This window comes from Schistocerca cancellata, chromosome 9 (genome assembly GCF_023864275.1).
Source record: "Schistocerca cancellata isolate TAMUIC-IGC-003103 chromosome 9, iqSchCanc2.1, whole genome shotgun sequence".
Taxonomy (NCBI): domain Eukaryota; kingdom Metazoa; phylum Arthropoda; class Insecta; order Orthoptera; family Acrididae; genus Schistocerca; species Schistocerca cancellata.
Genome location: NC_064634.1, coordinates 142,735,916 through 142,756,840, shown reverse-complemented (window position 1 = coordinate 142,756,840; position 20,925 = coordinate 142,735,916). Strand labels below are relative to the sequence as shown.

The 20,925-nt window shown below is 38.8% G+C and overlaps 1 protein-coding gene across 2 annotated transcripts in view; it reads left to right on the top strand.

Moving 5' to 3' along the window:
- The window catches only part of LOC126100596 (protein MMS22-like), a 152,720-nt gene extending 136,167 nt beyond the window's left edge, over positions 1 to 16,553 (top strand). For both annotated transcript variants that reach the window (XM_049911223.1, XM_049911224.1), the window contains one exon: positions 12,239 to 16,553. In XM_049911223.1, the coding sequence (XP_049767180.1) occupies positions 12,239 to 12,296 (58 nt within the window). In that variant the 3' untranslated portion in view covers positions 12,297 to 16,553. The remainder of the gene's footprint in view (positions 1 to 12,238) is intronic.
- Positions 16,554 to 20,925: the final 4,372 nt, after the last annotated feature.

Genomic DNA, 20,925 nt, shown 5'->3' with positions numbered 1-20,925 from the left:
GCAAACCTACAAGAGAAACAACCAGCCAGGAACCTCTGTCTATACTGAAAATCATTGTTTCCCAATTTTCATTCATATTTTGAATGGTATATATCATATTTTGATCTGGTTTATAACTTTATTAATTTTTATTGGCATTTTTAGATATTTTATAAAAATGTCAAAACAAATATTTCTTTTTTATGGGTTCAGATTGAGATGTAAGAGTTTTAGAAAATTGGAGACAAATAATAATAGATAGAACAAATCTATTTACTATGTTGTTGTTGTTGTGGTCTTCAGTTCAAGAGACTGGTTTGATGCAGCTCTCCATGCTACTCTATTCTGTGCAAGCTGCTTCATCTCAAAGTGCCTACTGCAACCTACATCTTTCTGTATCTGCTTAGTGTATTCATCTCTTGGTCTCTCTCTACAATTTTTACCCTCAGCACTTCCCTCCAATACTAAATTGGTGATTTTTTGATGCCTCAGAGTGTGTCCTACCAACCGATCCCTTCTTCTAGTCAAGTTGTGCCACAAAGACCTCTTCGCCCCAATTCTATTCAGTACCTCCTCATTAGTTACATGATCTACCCATCTAATCTTCAACATTCTTCTGTAGCGCCACATTTCGAAAGCTTCTATTCTCTTGTCTAAACTATTTATCATCCATGTTTGACTTCCATACATGACTACATTCTATAGAAATACTTTCAGAAAAGACTTCCTGACACTTAAATCTATTCTCAATGTCAACAAATTTCTCTTCTTCAGAAACACTTTCCTTGCCATTGCCAGCCAGTCTACATTTTATGTCCTCTCTGCTTCGACTATCATCAGTTATTTTGCTCCCCAAATAGCAAAACTCCTTTACTACTTTAAGTGTCTCATTTCCTAATCCAATTCCCTCAGCATCACCTGTTTTAGTTTGTCTACATTCCATTATCCTCATTTTCCTTTTGTTGATGTTCATCTTATATCTCTCTCTCAAGACACTGTCCATTCCATTCAGCTGCTCTTCCAGGTCCTTTGCTGTCTCTGACAGAAATACAATGTTATTGGCGAACCTAAAAGTTTTTATTTCTTCACCATGGATTTTAATTCCTACTCCAAATTTTTCTTTTGTTTCCTTTACTGCTTGTTCAATATACAGATTGAATAACATTGGGGATAGGCTACAACCCTGTCTCACTCCCTTCCCAACCATTGCTTCCCTTTCATGCCCTTCAACTCTTATAACTGCTATCTGGTTTCAGTACAAATTGTAAATAGCCTTTTGCTCCTTGTATTTTGCCTCTGCCACCTTCAAAATTTGGAAGAGAGTATTCCAGTCAACATTGTCAAAGCTTTCTCTAAGTCTACAAATGCTAGAAATGCAGGTTTGTCTTTCCTTAATCTATTTTCCAAGGTAAGTCATAGAGTCAGTATTGCCTCACATGTTCCAACATTTCTACGGAATCCAAACTGATCTTCCCCGAGGTCAGCTTCTACCAGTTTTTCCATTCATCTGTAAAGAATTCATATTAGTGCTTTGCAGCCGTGACTTATTAAACTGATAATTCGGTAATTTTCACACCTGTCAACACCTGCTTTTTTGGGATTGGAATTATTATATTCTTCTTGAAGTCTGAGGGTATTTCGGCTGTCTCATACATATTGCTCACCAGACGGTAGTTTTGTCAGGGCTGGCTCTCCCAAGGCTATCAGTAGTTCTAATGGAATGGTTTTTTTTTTCTTTTGTTTTTTTTTTTTTAATCCTGAAGTTTCAATAATAAAAAGTAACACACATCTGATATCCCTAAAATAGGGAGAAAGACAAAACCTTGGTTGTTCTGGACACTGATGGGAAAAATATATTGAGTCCACTCTTTCGTTCTTGCTGTCCATGCAGTTTTTACACCTCCTATGATGCAGTCTTCCGCCTTAAGGGTTTTTCATCTGCTCTGGAAGGTGAATCTGCATGGTTGGTCTGTTTGCTGCAGGGTGTTCTGGTTGCCATCTCACTGTCTTGTAGCAAATGGGTTTATTGTGCTGAGCAATCGTGTTTGGTTTCTCAATGGGGAATCCACGGCAAGTTCTAGTGTCCACCATTGTGCCTCCGAGTTCAATGGATGAAATGAGAAACTGGCTCTCATATTTTTTTCCCAATTTTATCACAACAATTTCTTGAGGATTACCCTTCTTATTGGAGTGAAGAGTACCAGTGCAAAAGCATTTTTTGCAAGTAATTTATTGGTGAGGCAAACACTATTATAATAGTTGTCCATAAGAAAACTGTTTTAATCTGTGTGATTTTCCATACCACTTTTGAAGCGTGTTCCTTCCCTCCTACTATAGTGTCCTCAGCACCACTGCATAAGTAGAGTTTATTTGCAAACTCACTAAGATCAGCTAACACACATACAGTCTCATCCTAAATTTGTGGCAATTCCTCTGTATGTATTAGTGACACTTCAGCCTTCCCCTCCAACTGACCAATTGAAAGTCAGGAAAGGTTTTTATTTCTTTGATAGTGGTTTCTTTCCAAAAAGCTATATCGTCAAGGTCATTTTCACTGTCAAAAAATCACTTCCAGGGCAAAATCATATGTCTCTTCCACTATTAGTTGCAAGAAGTTTTGAGTAAATAACCAGAAGAAAAATTATATTGGTGTAGTAGGAGAGGGAATTTCCAAAAGTCCTGGAGAACCAGTAAAAGGTATTGCCTCCATATTATCTGATGGTTCTTCACTCCACTTGTCTTCAGAAAGAAAAATGGGAGACATGGGGTGCTGATCGGGTTGAGGAATTGTGTTGGGTTCTGAAGCCGCATTGCTGGGCTCTGCCATAGCTACAACAGATGTAGCATGTGGTACTTCTGTAGCACTGGGTACATTTGTAACACCGGGTGTTCATCTTGAAAGTTAGCAGACTTCTCTTCATCCTCATCCAAACTCGATTCATCTGACAAAAATTCTAACTCGCTGTCCATCCGTCTTCCACATTCTAAGTGGCTAAGGTATTTGCCTACAGTGTAGGTTTTTCTCTTTCTACTTCCAAATGGCTTGATAAATGGACTCTTTGACATCTAAAAGACACAAAAGAAGAAAAAATTAAATTTTGTCCCTGGAAAATATTATTTATAGAATAATTAGTATACAGTTATTATTTAGTTGTAGCGGAAAGAGGAATCGCATTAGTGGACATTTGTCAGCTAATGGGAGAAATAATGGTTTTATTAATTTTTGACAAATTTTTGTTCAGATGATAGACCATGCCCAAAGAACACATTTATTTTCTGTTGGAAAACACCCATAAAAATGAAAAGATGGACACGAAATGACAAAAACAGACAATAACGTAGCCAGAGACATTTTGACACCCCCTGCCCCCTTTTCCCCAATTTCATCGAAAGATCCAAGATATCTCTGAGAAAAGTCTTGGATATGTCTGTGAGAAATTGATTTTATGAAATAAATTAAATAGTAACTTCCCTTGGAGAACAAACAGAAAAATATCCAAATGCTGGAGTAATAAAGATGAATATTCGATGAGCTGGATCAGTTCACTTCACACTGCAACTCACAGACGAACCAGCTTAAATGACAGCAAAAGGTCTACTGAGGTCCTGGCCAGTATGTCCCTTTTAATGTGCAGGTTGGGCCAAGCGTAGGAACCTTGGCATCATTAGGAGTCAGTGACACCATACAGGCATGCACTGTCCAGTAGGCCAGGAAGGCCTCAGACCTCGGTAGTGTGAGCTGTCTTGAACATGTTAATATTTGAATCCACTGACACGTTCCACACCAAATAACAAGTTGTCTCCAGTACGAGTCATGGAGCACACAGATAACTAAACATGCAACTGAAAAAGGGAGACACTCATTCATTAACAAATTTTGACTCATAATTTTCATAGGTACATAAAAAGACCACAATCCTGAAATAATTATATTTACTAAGTAGACGGTATTGATGAATACTGTAACTGTTTCTTAAACATGTACCCCCTGCACTTGGATTCCAGCTTTTCTCTAAAAGAAAATAGGTTGTAATTAAATAATAATTAAATAATAGTAAGAATTGGATGAATAACACACTGAAGTAAAGTAACTTGTGCCGGGAAGGGAAACCACTACCTATTTCAGAAAGCAAATTGGAAACCCAATTAGTGCAAGTAAATCCTATAGTAAAGTAGTAAAGTAAAATCCTATAGTCTCTCATGAAAAAAAGCATTTATGGTACTGCACAAAAAATAAACAGTTCATAATAAAAGTGAAAAAAAGTTGGAAGGCAGGCAAATGAAGCACAGAAATTACTAGCCACCAGTTTCAATGTTTACTTCCTGACATTGGCAGCCAACATTGAAACCATCAAGAAATATTGAGAAAATGAAGAACTGTCTGCAAGTGAATAAGATTAAGACTAGCAACACTGTGAACACCACTGATAGATATTACTTTTAATAATAGGGTGATATCAAAAATCATTGTCACTAAAAGCCAGTAATTTTTCTGGCTGTAAGACGATGTTTCTAGCAGAGTATTGCTTTCAGGTTGTCAAACTACCTGCAAGCTATCATTGACAGTCAATGATTCAAGATATGTTTTCTAAGTAATTTAAACAACCTGGCCTTCTAGAATAGTGGAAATTAGTAGATCACCTCTAATTGCAGACATATTTTGCTTCTCTCAGTTCCTTCACACATTTTTGAGAAAGTTTTCTACCGATTGTTCACAGCATAACTGTTAACTGCCTTTAAGTTCACTGTTAACAGGGGGAGGGATAATATGTGATCTCATAAATGATGTCCTGCTATAGCTAAACAACCAAACTCATTCTGCTTCCATGTTTTGTTGTCTTAAACAAGACCTTTCACTGTTTGAACCAGTACTAAATCTTTTTAAGTTCCCTTTTTGCATGAATAGGCATACATTTATAACAGAAATCAGAGGTTGGCATTGATTACCTGTACCAGAGAAATATTAATCCAAACTCAATGTGGGGAACATAAACATGGAGTCCCATATGGTTTAGTTCCCCATGATCTCATGTTCCTGACCCACATAAAAGACTTTCCAGTGACTTTTAAGTGATACTAGTGTATTGACCAAGGGCCTAATCTCAATCATATTACACTCAGTGCACATGAATGAACAGGCCTGCAAATGGTTCACTTCAAACAGCTTAAGCCTTAATCTCACAAACAAACAAAAAAGTTCACATCATTTATTTCACAAATATAGTTATGACAAAATATTCTCAAAAGAATTTGTTCTACAAAGGGCTGTCCTCTATTTTTTTACTATATTTTGAACTCAATTTCAACTTTTTTTTTACTTACATGGACCTTGTGAAATTTTACACGCAATGTTTTGTTTAATGCAGATATCACAAACCCTGGCCCATATGCAGCTTATCATTGACCTGACAGCACCCTGAACACCACCATTTGTTGTTGTAAATATTTTTCATTCTCAATGAAAAATATTTACAACAAGTGGTGGTGTTCAGGGTGCCATCAAGTCAATGATAAGCTGCATATGGGCCATGATTTGTGATATCTGCATTAAACATTGAGAATGAAAAATATTTACAACAACAAGTGGTGGTGTCCAGGGTGCTGTCCGGTCAATGATAAGCTGCATATGGGCCACAGTTTGTGATTCTGCATTAAACAAAACATTGTGTGTAAAATTTCACAAGGTCCATGTAAATAAAAAAGTTGAAATTGAGTCCAAATATAGAAAAAAACTAATCAAGAAGCTCATTTGATCGCATTTGTGGCTAAGAAGTCTCTGTCAGAGTCTACTGGCTTATTTTTCATACTTCTGCTCCATGTTGTCTTGCAGACATATGTTCAGGAGCAATTCAGCCAAAGTAAATTAAGAATTTATTCAGCCAACATGAACAGTAAAAATACAGTGTTCAGTGAATAAATATGTTACAGAGACGTCTACAAAGATCTTGGAATTGATCTCAGTAGCATTTGTTTATAATAAAATAAGTCCTATTTTTAATTGTGACTGACACAACCGAGGTTCAGGAGGGGTGGGGGGGGGGGGGGGACAATATTATCTGTCATTTCTTCATATAGGGCTTAGAGTGGGGTTCTGTATTGTGGTGAGGTGATCATCAACAGTCTCTACAAGATCAAGAATTAACGATTCCTGTTAGCTGCATCACTAGGATTATGATAATTGTAAGTGGTCTCTATTCCTACAAGACTGTTTTATTATAAATAACAGTGTGATCTCATTTGGGTATAAAATTAGCAGTAGGATATAAACATCAGGTATTTAATGTAATTGCACACTGTAATCTTACCCTTCCACCATCACTATTAAAATTCTCTGTCTTTGCACAAATTTTGAAAGCTCCGAGAGGCGTAAGATATACAAAAGAAAAAGTTTTTACTTATCTTCATTATCTCATTGTTGTTGTTGGCTCTAATTCTTGTTTTGTCTAGGGTACTTTCTTGAGGCTGTAATTTTATAACGTTCTGGGTTTCTGAAGACGAGATAACCGATGAAGATTTGCCTGTTGCTATGAATATCTTTTTATTTTATCCCATTCTTCTAAATCACACCAACTTTACAATTTTCACTTTGTTCATGCCAGAAATTACATTATTGAGACAATCAAAAAACACGTCTGATCCCATCAGAGGCATGCCCACTACTACTAACATTCTGCTGTACTGACAATATTCCAAAGAGTTTACAAAGCAAAAGAGTTTACACACTTCCTTTACCAAAGAAGAATCTTCACTAAAATATATCATTATTTTGTAAATCAGTCCAGAAATAAATTTAATAATTAGCATTAAATTGTGCCATTAGTAATATGAATTTTAAGTATACCAGAAATTTCGTAATTTCAAATATTTTTAAAAGAGGAGTAATTATAACTGTACATACAGAGTACTAACAAATTAATTTCTTTTTTACGTATTATAGCCCGAAACATAACATATTGTATACAAAATCATATGAATTCTTTTAGTGAAACGGCTGAGATAATTTTAACCTATACAAGAATTGATAATATACATGGTATCGGTTATTTCTATAAAAAAAAAAAAAAAAAAAGCGTAATGCTAGAGGAGGGTGACCCAATTTAACATCCCTGAAGTTTCTTCAAAAGCGGCAACCTATTAAGACACAGAATAAAAGACCGGAAATATTGCTGATCTTATGAACAATTATGTCAAAGGAATTGTCATTACAACATATCCTTCAGTCCTGCAGCCTTCTTGGCCTCAGTCTTCGCTACCCCCTGTCCCTTACCTACCTTCACCACACACACACACACACACACACACACACACACACACACACACACACACACCTCCATTTCATTGTGTATCACATCACAACTCCCTAACCTGCAGTGGGGCAACCTCATCGGTGCCACATTCCTGTCTCTTGCTGTCACCCTCCCTTTCCTCTGCTGCCCAGCTGATCCTCCCCACCTCTTTTTTTTATCTTATCTGTGGCATCTATCAGAACCCCCCACCCCACTTGAGCTCCACGCCAGCAAAATGTAGTTGCTCAGGACGATAAGTGTGTGTGATGTGCTCTAGGAAAGGAGTTATCTTAAACCTTAATAATGTTTTCAGTCTTGTTCAAATAGTTGTTGACTGCTAAGTGCCTCAGCTAGAGTGAATAGTCACCTTTACTCTGTCCACTATTTATAACTAGAGGCACCTGTTTTTTGCAAAGCGTGAAATCGTAAAATTTTCGTGAAATTTTACACATTTTGCTGAAAACTCAAAACTATTTACTTTTAAGGCAAATCGCGAGATAATTGACTAAACTTTGCAAAATCTCATCATTTGAACTTAACTGCGGAAATTCGATTGGAGTTATGGTAATACAATCCGGATATCGATTGTACACCATTTCGATATATACACTCCTGGAAATGGAAAAAAGAACACATTGACACCGGTGTGTCAGACCCACCATACTTGCTCCGGACACTGCGAGAGGGCTGTACAAGCAATGATCACACGCACGGCACAGCGGACACACCAGGAACCGCGGTGTTGGCCGTCGAATGGTGCTAGCTGCGCAGCATTTGTGCACCGCCGCCGTCAGTGTCAGCCAGTTTGCCATGGCATACGGAGCTCCATCACAGTCTTTAACACTGGTAGCATGCCGCGACAGCGTGGACGTGAACCGTATGTGCAGTTGACGGACTTTGAGCGAGGGCGTATAGTGGGCATGCGGGAGGCCGGGTGGACGTACCGCCGAATTGCTCAACACGTGGGGCGTGAGGTCTCCACAGTACATCGATGTTGTCGCCAGTGGTCGGCGGAAGGTGCACGTGCCCGTCGACCTGGGACCGGACCGCAGCGACGCACAGATGCACGCCAAGTCCGTAGGATCCTACGCAATGCCGTAGGGGACCGCACCGCCACTTCCCAGCAAATTAGGGACACTGTTGCTCCTGGGGTATCGGCGAGGACCATTCGCAACCGTCTCCATGAAGCTGGGCTACGGTCCCGCACACCGTTAGGCCGTCTTCCGCTCACGCCCCAACATCGTGCAGCCCGCCTCCAGTGGTGTCGCGACAGGCGTGAATGGAGGGATGAATGGAGACGTGTCGTCTTCAGTGATGAGAGTCGCTTCTGCCTTGGTGCCAATGATGGTCGTATGCGTGTTTGGCGCCGTGCAGGTGAGCGCCACAATCAGGACTGCATACGACCGAGGCACACAGGGCCAACACCCGGCATCATGGTGTGGGGAGCGATCTCCTACACTGGCCGTACACCACTGGTGATCGTCGAGGGGACACTTAATAGTGCACGGTACATCCAAACCGTCATCAAACCCATCGTTCTACCATTCCTAGACCGGCAAGGGAACTTGCTGTTCCAACAGGACAATGCACATCCGCATGTATCCCGTGCCACCCAACGTGCTCTAGAAGGTGTAAGTCAACTACCCTGGCCAGCAAGATCTCCGGATCTGTCCCCCATTGAGCATGTTTGGGACTGGATGAAGCGTCGTCTCACGCGGTCTGCACGTCCAGCACGAACGCTGGTCCAACTGAGGCGCCAGGTGGAAATGGCATGGCAAGCCGTTCCACAGGACTACATCCAGCATCTCTACGATCGTCTCCATGGGAGAATAGCAGCCTGCATTGCTGCGAAAGGTGGATATACACTGTACTAGTGCCGACATTGTGCATGCTCTGTTGCCTGTGTCTATGTGCCTGTGGTTCTGTCAGTGTGATCATGTGATGTATCTGACCCCAGGAATGTGTCAATAAAGTTTCCCCTTCCTGGGACAATGAATTCACGGTGTTCTTATTTCAATTTCCAGGAGTGTATAATATATCAAGTATTCCAAAGACATTCTACAATGTTCTGGCGGTGTATTCAGTATTGCGTGTTGGAAATGATGTATCGCCGGTGCATTGAGTGTGGTACATTGTGTTTTGTTTTCGTGCTACAGATGATTAATATGGTAGTGACAGTTTTCGACCGAGAAAAGGAATTTTCGTCAGAAGGATTTTTTGTTTTAGACAAAAGTAGGAAGGTACTTATGTGCAAATACTGTAATGTGCATATTGAGTGGCAAAGGAAGGACACGTGCTTGAAACACATTAATAACAGTTCTTCCCATAAGAAGAACAAGGAGAAGGTGCTAACAACTACTGGTATAAAAAGACAAGCTATGCACACGGAAGTCACTGCAGCGGCAAAACAAGCGAAAAATGATAAAGAAGAATTCATTTTATTGACTACTCGAGCTTTCATTGAGGCTAACATTCTGATGGAAAAAGTTGATCATCCTGAAGCTGAGAGAATAGATGAACAAATACATACCAGGTTTGTGTTATAATTAATTTACCGTCTGCTAATCGCAGCAAAGATTAGGTTATCTCGATAGCCAATAATAATTTTTGTTGGTCAGAATAGGCCTATATTAAAAATAATTTTTCCTCGAGCACCCTCTTAAAAAAAATCTTATAATTGGGGAATGTGGTAATTTAATTCGTTACATAGTACTCTAATAGCAGTTCTATTGACATTTTTAAGGTGCTGGAGACTTACCCTCAGCTGGAAGAAGAAGAGGAAAGATTAAAAGGAGCCGTGAAAGACAAGAGTTTCAATTCTTTGTGATGAAACGACAGACAGAAAAGGGCAGTGTGTGTTCGTGGTTCTGATAAAAGTACTTAGTTGTGGCGATGGTGCAGTTCAGAAATTATTTGTCGGGAGAGTGAAAGTTATTACAAATGTAAATGTCACAGAATGTGTGCAAGCAATTATGAGTGTAATACCGAAACTTGAAATTCAGTACAGAAATGTAGTTTCTATAACTTCAGATTCAGCCCGTTATATGGGCAAGTGTATAAATGCAGTTAGGGTTTTAATTTCAGAATGGTTAGTACACACACAATGCTGGGCTCATAAATTAAATTTGGTTGGCAATGTGTGGGCTGTGGAACTTTGTGATTTGAACCATTGTGTTTTGCAGACAAAACACATCTTCCTTAATACCCGAAAGAGATAGCATGCATACATCAAGTTCTTAGCTCAGAAATATGTAGGTGTACCCACAAAAGCTAAACTTTTCCCTATTCCTGTCATCACCAGGTCGAACTCGTGGTTTGAAAGTGTCGAGTACCATGGAGAATATCTCTGTGATATAGTAGAATTTGTTAAAACTGTTGAAGACGAGAATGTAGCTGTCAATTATTTTAAAGCTTTGACTTCTGCTGAAGCAAAAAAAATTCAATGCCTAGCCATTTTTCTTGTTGAGCACTGCTCAAAATGTTGCAATTTGCTGCTGACATTAGAGGGCTCCAAGATACCGTTAATTCATCTTCTGCAGTCTAAGCTTGGTGATCTTGCAAAGAGCTTTAAGTTACTAGAGGATGCAAATTTATTTATTTATTTTCCGAGACAATCTCAGAAAAACTTCTTAAACTGCCAGAGCATATGCAAGTACAGTTAACATCACTCTTCCAGTCTGTAGGTAGAGCAAGTCTTACAAAACTGAACCACTTGATGGAGTGTGGTACAGGAAAAATTGTCATTTCTTGTATAGGTAAATTGTTTGATCCGAGAAACATAATAAAAGGCAATTTAGACAGTGCTGAAATCTCTCAGCTGATAAAGAAAATTCCCATTCTACAAGAAGTTCCAAAGTCAGAATTTCTTGTACCATACATATTGTTTAGGGATTTAGTAGCTAGTTCTTGTAGAGAAGGTAAAGATGTTGATGTGATTGGTATTCTTCTTTCCCTGAAAGCAGAGTATTGACTTTTTGTGGAAGCTGCAGTGAAGGCTTTGTGGATCCCAGTCAGTAATGTTGATGAGTGAGAGATCATTTTCTAGATATTGCAATATAATGTCTGACAGGAAACAGCTCTCACTCCTAGTAATATGGAAGTCATGGTATCCTTGTCTTTCTCAGACTGACTTGTGTATTGTGTGCATAGACTGGGAAAGGATAAATGTTTTCCAAACTTTCATGATTTGGTATTTGTGTTTTAATAAGATTTATAATTTTTATGCTTTTTCAATTCATGTAAAATAAAAGATTTTTCACTCCAAATGTGCCATACATGTATTTCCTTTACCTTTTACTGCTGTAAAGTGGAAATAAAATTTAGCGAAATTATTGACGAAATGGAAAAAAACTAGTGAAAAATATACCGAAATAAGTTTTTAAAAATGACTAAATCGGGCAAAAATTTTCACCACAAACAGGTGCCTCTATTTATAACCCATCCATGACTTTTTAGTACTGTTAGCTCAAGTAAAAATGGATACCTTGTTTTAGCTTAGCTGTAGTTAATTATAAATATGGTTCCTAACAGCTGCTTCACTTTCTTAATGTGTGCCTTATTTAATCCTATGTCCTTGAAGATTTTCCTCTATTATGGAATTCATGAAACTAAATGAACGAGAGCCGGCCGAAGTGGCCGCGCGGTTCTGGCGCTACAGTCTGGAACCGCGAGACCGCTACGGTCGCAGGTTCGAATCCTGCCTCGGGCATGGATGTGTGTGATGTCCTTAGTTTAGTTAGGTTTAACTAGTTCTAAGTTCTAGGGGACTAATGACCTCAGCCATTGAGTCCCATAGTGCTCAGAGCCATTTGAACCATTAAATGAACGAGCAAACAAAAGCTGGCCAAAGCCTGAGTGCCAGTGGCCATACTGATAACCAGGCCTGAACTAAACTGTGCTGGCGTACCAGTCATTTTAACTGAACATATTTAAGTTTCATTTTAATAAAAATTTTGTGTTAATTTTTTATTCAGGAGAAGTTTAGAGAAGATCGAAGAAGCTGCAGCTTCCTCAAGTCATGGGACCATGTAATGGGCCACATTGCTGCATCAGCATTAGTATCTTCACTTGCATCATTCTGCCAATTTACATGATATATAAAACTAAGCTTTTTGTACATGTTTATTTATTTATTGTTGAAAAGCAATGTTACAACCATCTTAGCATGGTTTATAGTTTTATATGTGTATATTTGTAAAAAAAAAAAACCTTTTGTATCTCCTGCTTTGTGAAAAATATATATGAAAAAAATTGTGATGAATTAGAAATGAGCTCTCAGTAAAATATTGAATTGTTCTGAAATGTAATGTTTAGCAAATTGAAAGGAATAGGTAAGTGATCTTCTGGACATCCAACATCCAAAAATAGAGAGTAGTTCTACAGCCTAGGCATAATCCAAAACCGTACAAGCTTTTGTCATGAGTGCATTTGTTTCCCAAAGTCTGTTGCTTTCACATAGCTAAAAATGCCAATATTACATGAAGGACTACACCACTAGTAAAACATTCACAAAGAAGTGATCAGTTGGTACCTTTCTCTTAGCTGAGTTGTTATAAGCCTCAGCATACAACAGACATTAAATATAGTGTAATAAATGATAACTGTTTACAACATACCACAGTGGTGGAGGTGGTCAAGGTGAAGAATTTGATATGGAACACATCTTGCAGCGTGTTACACCAGGAGATAACCTCAAATAGGTCTACAGAAGCCACCTAAGCTAGAGCACATGCACAATCGAGATTTTCAATATCCTCTCGCTCTTTTATGCCACTGGTTTAGTCTGCTATTACATTAACATTATAAATTTAAACTCTTCTGTGACAATAATGAAAGAAAAAAAAACTTTCTTAAATATTATGCAGAAACTAACTCTTACAAGCACAGCCATTTCATAGTAAGAGGGCTGGAGAAACAACATTATTTAATTGTTAATTTTATGTTGTTAAAATCATAATTTTTGAAGTAAAATTTGTACAGATGTCAATTTTACACTTTGTAAGTGCAAGAACAAGGGGTTTTTGATATTAAAGGATGATTTTAGACAAAATCTTGTACATTGTGCATGCACTGTAGCATAGATGGACTCTTGTAGGTCAGTTTGAGGCTGTTTCCCGACTTGATAGACACCAAGTGTCCTGTATCAATTTGATCACCTCAACTTCACCTTTGTTGTAAATAGGTATGTTGTATGTTGTGGTGTGTTGTAAATAGTTGTCATTTAGTAAGTTTCATGAGGCTATGAACAGAAAGCAAACACAGTTTAATGGAAAGGTTTATTGCAACAGATACATTAAGTGTTGGGCTATTTTTCAACACATTCACCACCGATATTTAGACATTAATCATACCATGGGACCAACTTTTGTATTCATTTGTAACAGAAGTCTGGCACCTAAGCATCCCATGCCATTTTTTCTGACGAGCCCATTGCCAGTTTTCACTTTGTTTCACAATAATGCTCAGCATTCATTTCTCACCTCTGGTTAGGAGTTTTATAAGGAGAACTCCCCAGGTGTTCCAGAACTTTGAACACAGTACTCTCTTCACCAGTGTAGTCTACTTGAATTTTGTCTTATGGGGAGAGCCACTGGGACATCAAAGCAGTGACTGCTGCTTGGTTTCTGGAGCATTGCTTGCAAATCGTGTGCTGATCCAGTTCAGAAACTCATTGCCGTCATTATGGTACCTCTCCAGGAAAGTTGAAACTACCCCATCCGTTAGGCTTTGTGTTCAGGAGTCAGTCGCTTCGGGGCCTATGTGGTGCACAACCTCCCATGCAATATTTGTTCCATAACAGTCCAATGCATTAATGAGCGGCACTTCTGTTGAAACTGACTACTAAGTGTGTCTTGCACCAAGTTGCCTGTAATTATGGATGGCCTCCCAATGGGCTCCACATCATGAACATTTTGGTGACGTTCTCCCCAGTGATGCACAATTTGGGTGCTCATGATGTTAAGCCCATAGACTTGGCACAGCTGACAATGAATTTCAATTGGGACTATGTTCTGTGCCCTAAAAAACTTCTGCCACCAGCTGCACTTCAAACATAGCAGAAGCTGGAATATAAGTCTCCATATTCACATGCTGCTGGGAAGCTTCTGTGAGACCTTGAGAAGTTCCGTTAGCTCGTGTGCCATGCCATGCCATGTCATGTAGTTACTTTTATCATATTCATACAGTCACTTTGTGTAACATATGTTTTTTAGCTATGGGATGAGTGGAAAACTTATTTGATGGACCTGTCTCATAGTTAGCTGCCAAGGAAAGCTAGTTATTAGGTTATTAATCACAATTCTGTGCACTTGTAAAATCCTTAACCTTTCCACAGTATCTCATAAAGTTAGGTCTCTGAGCCTGTTTTATAACAGCTTCTGCATCAACCTAGGGTGTTAACCTTGGTACTGTTCAACAGTTGGCTTTGTGTCAGTACTAAGTTTTACTGTTTCCCTTCCTTTCATTCCGTAATCCCTCATAACACAAACACAACATTCCACTGTGCAAGCCTTCATCACAGTCATCAATGTGAAACAGGCATTCATTCACACATTGTGTTCCATGAATCCCACATGCAGGGAAGTCTTCATGGATTCACAGTGAATCAAGTTCTGCATTAATAGGCAGAAGCAGCCACAGCAGGCTACCTGTGTACTGTATGAATTATGACTAGTGACAATCTGTCCATGCTGATAATTATGGAAATTACTTCATATTTGTTACTGTCAGGCATTTGCAAGTGGCCACTTTATATTTGTTTGGTATATTTGGAGAAAAACAGCTTCATTGTAGAAGAAAAAAAGGCCCCTGCTTCTCTTCTTACACTGCTAGCTACTGTTTTTATATAGGTCCTTTACACAGATTATTATCAGCTGTCCATATATTTGTGAAGTCAAGCTCTGTTTAAATTAAACGTTGGGTTGTGAATCTACATATTTGAGTCTAAATATTCTGATAAATTGTAAGAAGTGTGGCTAATGAGGTGTTCTTTTACTTTATTTTTGAATATTGGGTTATTTTCAATTTTTTGCTTTCTGTCTGTCGATCATCTGTTATAAAATCTTGCAACAATATGTAAAAACATCTTAAATCGTGATCAAAGATGCATAATCTATATGGAAATTACTTTTACTTGTAGTATTGTTGTTGTAAATTGTATAGTTCCTCTTAAATTTACTCATTTACTAAACACTCATAACATGAGTGAGTGTGAGCATTGGCATGTAAATGTAAGAATCCCTAGGTTCCTGAAAATACTTCTGCAGAATTTTGGCTGTCAACTTACTCAGTATTTTTACTGTTTGCTTCTGCAGAGTAAATACTGTATTGACCTTACCTGCATTGCCCTCAGAATATTATTGAGCAAAGGTATTCTTAACGATCCCTTCTGTGGGTCACAACAATGAAATGTTTCTAGGTGCAAGCACACAAAATTAAGTTTTTTGATTAACCACTTCATGTGCTGGTGCCACCTCAGTTTATTTTGATTTATTTGGAGTAGGCTGTTTTCCTATGTTAAAAATATGGTTTTCGATAGTTTTTGTTCAGAGTGATTATGACATTCAAATCGCATTTACGGTCAATATTCTTACAAAATATCTCTGATTTTTATGTAATTAAAGCTTAAAAATCATTAAATATCAAGATTTGGCAACATGATTGAAAACACACTGTTCTTGGCTGAAGCTCTGATGACCTCACAGACTGCAAGAAGGTGAAGCTATACGTATGTCCCAGGAGTGTTAGCCAAAGTGACTAGGCTTTTACTTACTTTTTCTGCAAATAGTTTAGCTATTTACTGATAGAAAATGCATTTACAGCTTAAAAGTAACAAAAGAAAAGAATTTTGTGAACAATGATAGTGGAAACATTACGAAAATTAATTTGTTTATGCTCCACTTATTTAGAGCAGTGATATGTCAAAGGATGGACATTCTTTTCCCTGCTCCCTGAAACATAATTAAACCCTTTGAGAGGAATTATGGAACTTTTGCAAATGAGTCCATGTCTTATATCTAGATTATCATCTATTAGTCATGAAATACAATCGAAAACACAATAAAATTATTCTTGGCAAATCTTAGTGCTGGTTTATGCTGTACAGGATACTGAGCAGAGACACTGCTAGAAGTGCAACGGATAGCGCTTGTCACTATGGTTATAAAGAACACAGGTTCGAATCCAGGAAGGGTCTTGAATTTTTAAAAGCATTAGCAAGAACAAATTGTAACAGATATTTTGATGGTGGAATGTATTGTATATAGCTTCATAGCAGTCTTAGTTGGAGAAATGGACAAATAAAGATAAATGCATCTACTTTGCTTACAAACAATTGCCTTTTTTTGTTTTAAAGGTTTGCTAGTAGTGAAGATTCACCATTTTCCCACAGTACAATGAGGTATGGGGTGATGAGGTTTTCTGTGCAGAGAGATGTAAAGCACATGCGACATACAGGTAACACAGGCGTAAGGTCTGTGCTGTTTGTGAGTGTAAACTAACGCCATTGTCTGAAGCAGACTTAACTTCATCTTACGCTATGTGATCAAAAGTATCCGGACACCCCTCAAAACATTCATTTTTCATATTAGGTGCATTGTGCCACCACCTACAGCCAGGTACTCCATATCAACGATCTCAGTAGTCATTAGACATCATGAGAGAGCAGAATGGAGCATTCCACAGAACTCACGGACTTCAAACGTGGCCAGGTGATTTGGTGTCACTTGTGTCATACATCTGTACGTGAGATTCCCACACTCCCAAACATTCCTGGGTCCACTGTTTCTGATGTGATAGTGAAGTGGAAATGTGAAGTGACACGTACAGCACAAAAGTGTACAGGCCGACCTTGTCTGTTGACTGACAGAGACTGCCGAAAGTTGAAGAGGGTCGTAATGTGTAATAGGCAGCCGTCTATCCAAACCATCATACAGGAATTTCCAAATTGCTTCAGGATCCACTGCAAGTACTGTGACAGTTAGGCGGGGAGTGAGAAAACTTGGATTTCATGGTCGAGCAGCTGCTCATAAGCCACTCATCACTCCGGTAAATGCCAAACGACACCGTGCTTGGTGTAAGGAGCGTAAACGTTGGACAATTGAACAGTGGAAAAACATTGTGTGGAATGACGAATCACGGTACACAATGTGGCAATCTGATGGCAGGGTGTGGGTATGGCGAATACACGGTGAATGTCCTCTACCAGCATATGTAGTGCCAACAGTAAAATTCAGAGGCAGTGGTGTTATGGTGTGGTCCTTATTTTCATGGAGGGGGCTTGCAGCCCTTGTTGTTTTGCATGGCACTATCATAGCACAGGCCTACATTGATGTTTTAAGCACCTTTTGCTTTCCTCTGTTGAAGAGCAATTCAGGGATGGCGATTGCATCTGTCAACAGGATCGAACACCTGTTCGTAAGGCACGACCTATGGCGGAATGGTTACGTGACACAATAACATCCCTGTCCGCCGCTCTTGGTCTCGCAGTAGCGTTCTCGCTTCCCGAGCACGGGGTCCCGGGTTCGATTCCCGGCGGGGTCAGCGATTTTCAACTGCCTCGAGATGACTGGGTGTTTGTGTTGTCCTCATCATTTCATCATCATCCAGGAAAGTGGCGAAATTGGACTGAGCAAAGATTGGGTAATTGTACGGGCGCTGATAACCACGCAGTTGAGCGCCCCACAAACCAAACATCATCATCATCACAATAACATCCCTGTAATGGACTGGCCTGCACAGAGTCCTGACCTGAATCCTGTAGAACACCTTTGGGATGTTTTGGAACACCTCATTGACCGACATCGATACCTTTCCTCAGTGCAGCACTCTGTGAAGAATGGGCTGCCATTCCACAAGAAACCCAAAACCTGATTGAACGTATGACTGCAAGAGTGGAAGATATCAACAAGGCTAAGGGTGGACCAACACCTTATTGAATTCCAGCATTACCGATGGAGATCGCCACGAACTTGTAAGTCATTTTCAGCCAGATGTCCAGATACTTTTGATCACATAGTGTATGCAAGATGATGATACTTAAAAAGCTTAAACAATAAGGGTCTTAGTTGGACAGTATGAAGATTTAAAAAAAAATGTTGTTTCTAATAAAGTAAAAGTGTGTGGTCACATTAACTAGATAATATATTTTCGAACATGACGTGTATGAACAGCTATTGCAAACATAAGCGCATGTAAATGCCAAGTAAAATACATTAATACCCTTTTTCTAATTTGTGTGGTGAAGTTTTGTAATTGTGATTTGATTTTCATATGGCAGGACTGTCAATTTGTTTTATAAATAAGTTAAAATATTGATGCAGGCTTGATTAGAACCAGTGACCTGGCCATACCAATATTTTATAGCCCACTGCCCTACCAACCGAGCTACCAATGATATACGTGGAAGTGGGTATAACAATAATTTCTACTAAGAGTTTCATTTTGTCAACTGATGATATAGTTATGTGTAATAGGGGGAAAGATATCTTGGAGATAAATTAATGTTAACTTCAGAGTGCAATACATTTTTAATTAAGGGGTACTTGGGCATCAATGTGGTGGCATTTTGCCATTACAGTGAAAAAATATCATCCATGCAATCTTGAAGGTAACAAGGGCAGAGAATTGTGAGAATTATTGTGCAATCAGCTTAATGGCTCATGCATAAAGGTTGCTGGCAAGAATAATACACCAAAAAAATGGAAAAGAAAATTGAAGATCTGTTAGATAATGATCGGTTTAGCATTTGGAGAGGTAAGCCATAAAGAAACAGTTCTGTTGTTGCAATTGATAATGGAAGCAAAACACAAGAGAAATCAAAACCATTCATCCGATCTGTTGACCAGGGAAAAGTGTTCAGCAATGTAAAATGATGCAACACGTTGGAAATCCTGAAAAAATATTAGTGTGATATTGGGAAAGACATATAATGTACAATAAGTACAGGAATCAAGAGAGAATAGTTAGAATGGAAGACCAAGGACAAAATGATTGGATTAAAAAGGGTATAAGACAATTATACAGTATTTCATTCCTGCCCTTCCTATACATCAAAGAAGTAATGTCAGAAATGAAAGAGGGGTTAACAATGGTATTGAAATTCAGGGCAAAAGGATATAAATTATAAGATTCACTGATGACGTTGGTTTCCTCAGTGAAAGTTAAGAATTGCAGGATTTGCTGAATAGTATGAACAATCTCATGAGAACACAATGTGGAATTAGAGTAAACACAAGAAAAATGGAATTAATGATGAAATGAGATTATTGATAAACTTAACATAAATATGGGGAACCACAAAGTTAAGGAATTCTGCCATCTTGGAAGAAAAATAACCCATGACAGATGAAGGAAGGATGACTAAAACAAAAAGCAGATTATCATAGTCAAAGAGGGCATTCCTGGTCAATAGAAGTCTGCTGGTATCAAAAATTGGTCTTAGTCTGAGGAACAAATTTAGAATCTACATTTGGAACACAGCACTGTATGATAATGAATCATGGACTGTGGGGAAACAGGAAAAGAAGAGAATCGAAGTGTTTCAGATATGGTGATAAAGAAGGACATTGAAAATTACATGGTCTGATAAGATAAGGAATGAGGTGGTTCCCCGCAGAATTGATGAAGAAAGGAACATGTGGAAACACTGACAAGAAGAAGGAACAGTATGGATATGACATGGAATAACTACCCACGGTATTAATGGGAGGTGTAGAGGGTAAATACTGTAGTGGAATACCTCCAACAAATAACTGAAGACTTCTGGTGCGAGTGCTGCTCTGAGAGAAGAGTTTGGCACAAGAAAGGGATTCATGGTGAGCCACATCGAACCAGTCGAAAGAATGATGACACCCCTCCCCCAATTCGTCTCTGCTCTTCTTATATATTTTCCTTGCCGTAGCATGTCAAGTGACATCCAGTGCTGCGGTGGGACCTGGCTATCATATGAGGTTTTGGCTCGTCAGTGTACACGACTTAGTGAATGCACTGTTCAAAAATCACCAGAGGAGGAGGTATATTTGGAAGATTCCAGCTGTTGGATTACTCCAGGCTGAGATTCTGAAATTGGGCATTGGACTACTCAGGAGCAGATATAGACGTGGATCACAGTTAAGTAATGATGAAGAGTAGACTGAAACAGCATCCATCCATAACATGTGTCACTTCACTAGCAGATTAGCCAGTAGGATTGCAGAAGTACATGGAATTCTGGCAACTGCATCTGTTGTGACATTAGAACAAAACGGGCTGGACAAAAAAACATGGAAGCATCACACAAAATATGTTCTTAAACATAAATGCAATGTTAGCTAAGCCTGCAGGTGGCACTGGTGTACTTATGTACGAACAGCACCTGTCCAATGTCCTCAACATGTTGCAAGTGTCAGTTGTGGTTAGAAGAGTGTTTTGTGTAGTTGCGACTGCATTATGTCGGAGCTAAGTGAATTCAAACTGTTGGTGCTTGCATAGTGGGTGCTTCCATAACTTAAGTAACCAAAGAGCTTGGTATTTCACGAGGCACCGTACTAAGGGAGAGAGAGGAGATTAGTGTTTAATATCCCTTCGATAACAGTATCATTAGAGACAGAACACAAGCTCAGATTAGGAAGGATGGAGAAAGAATGCATATCCTGCATGACAACTGCTACTATTTCTATCACCT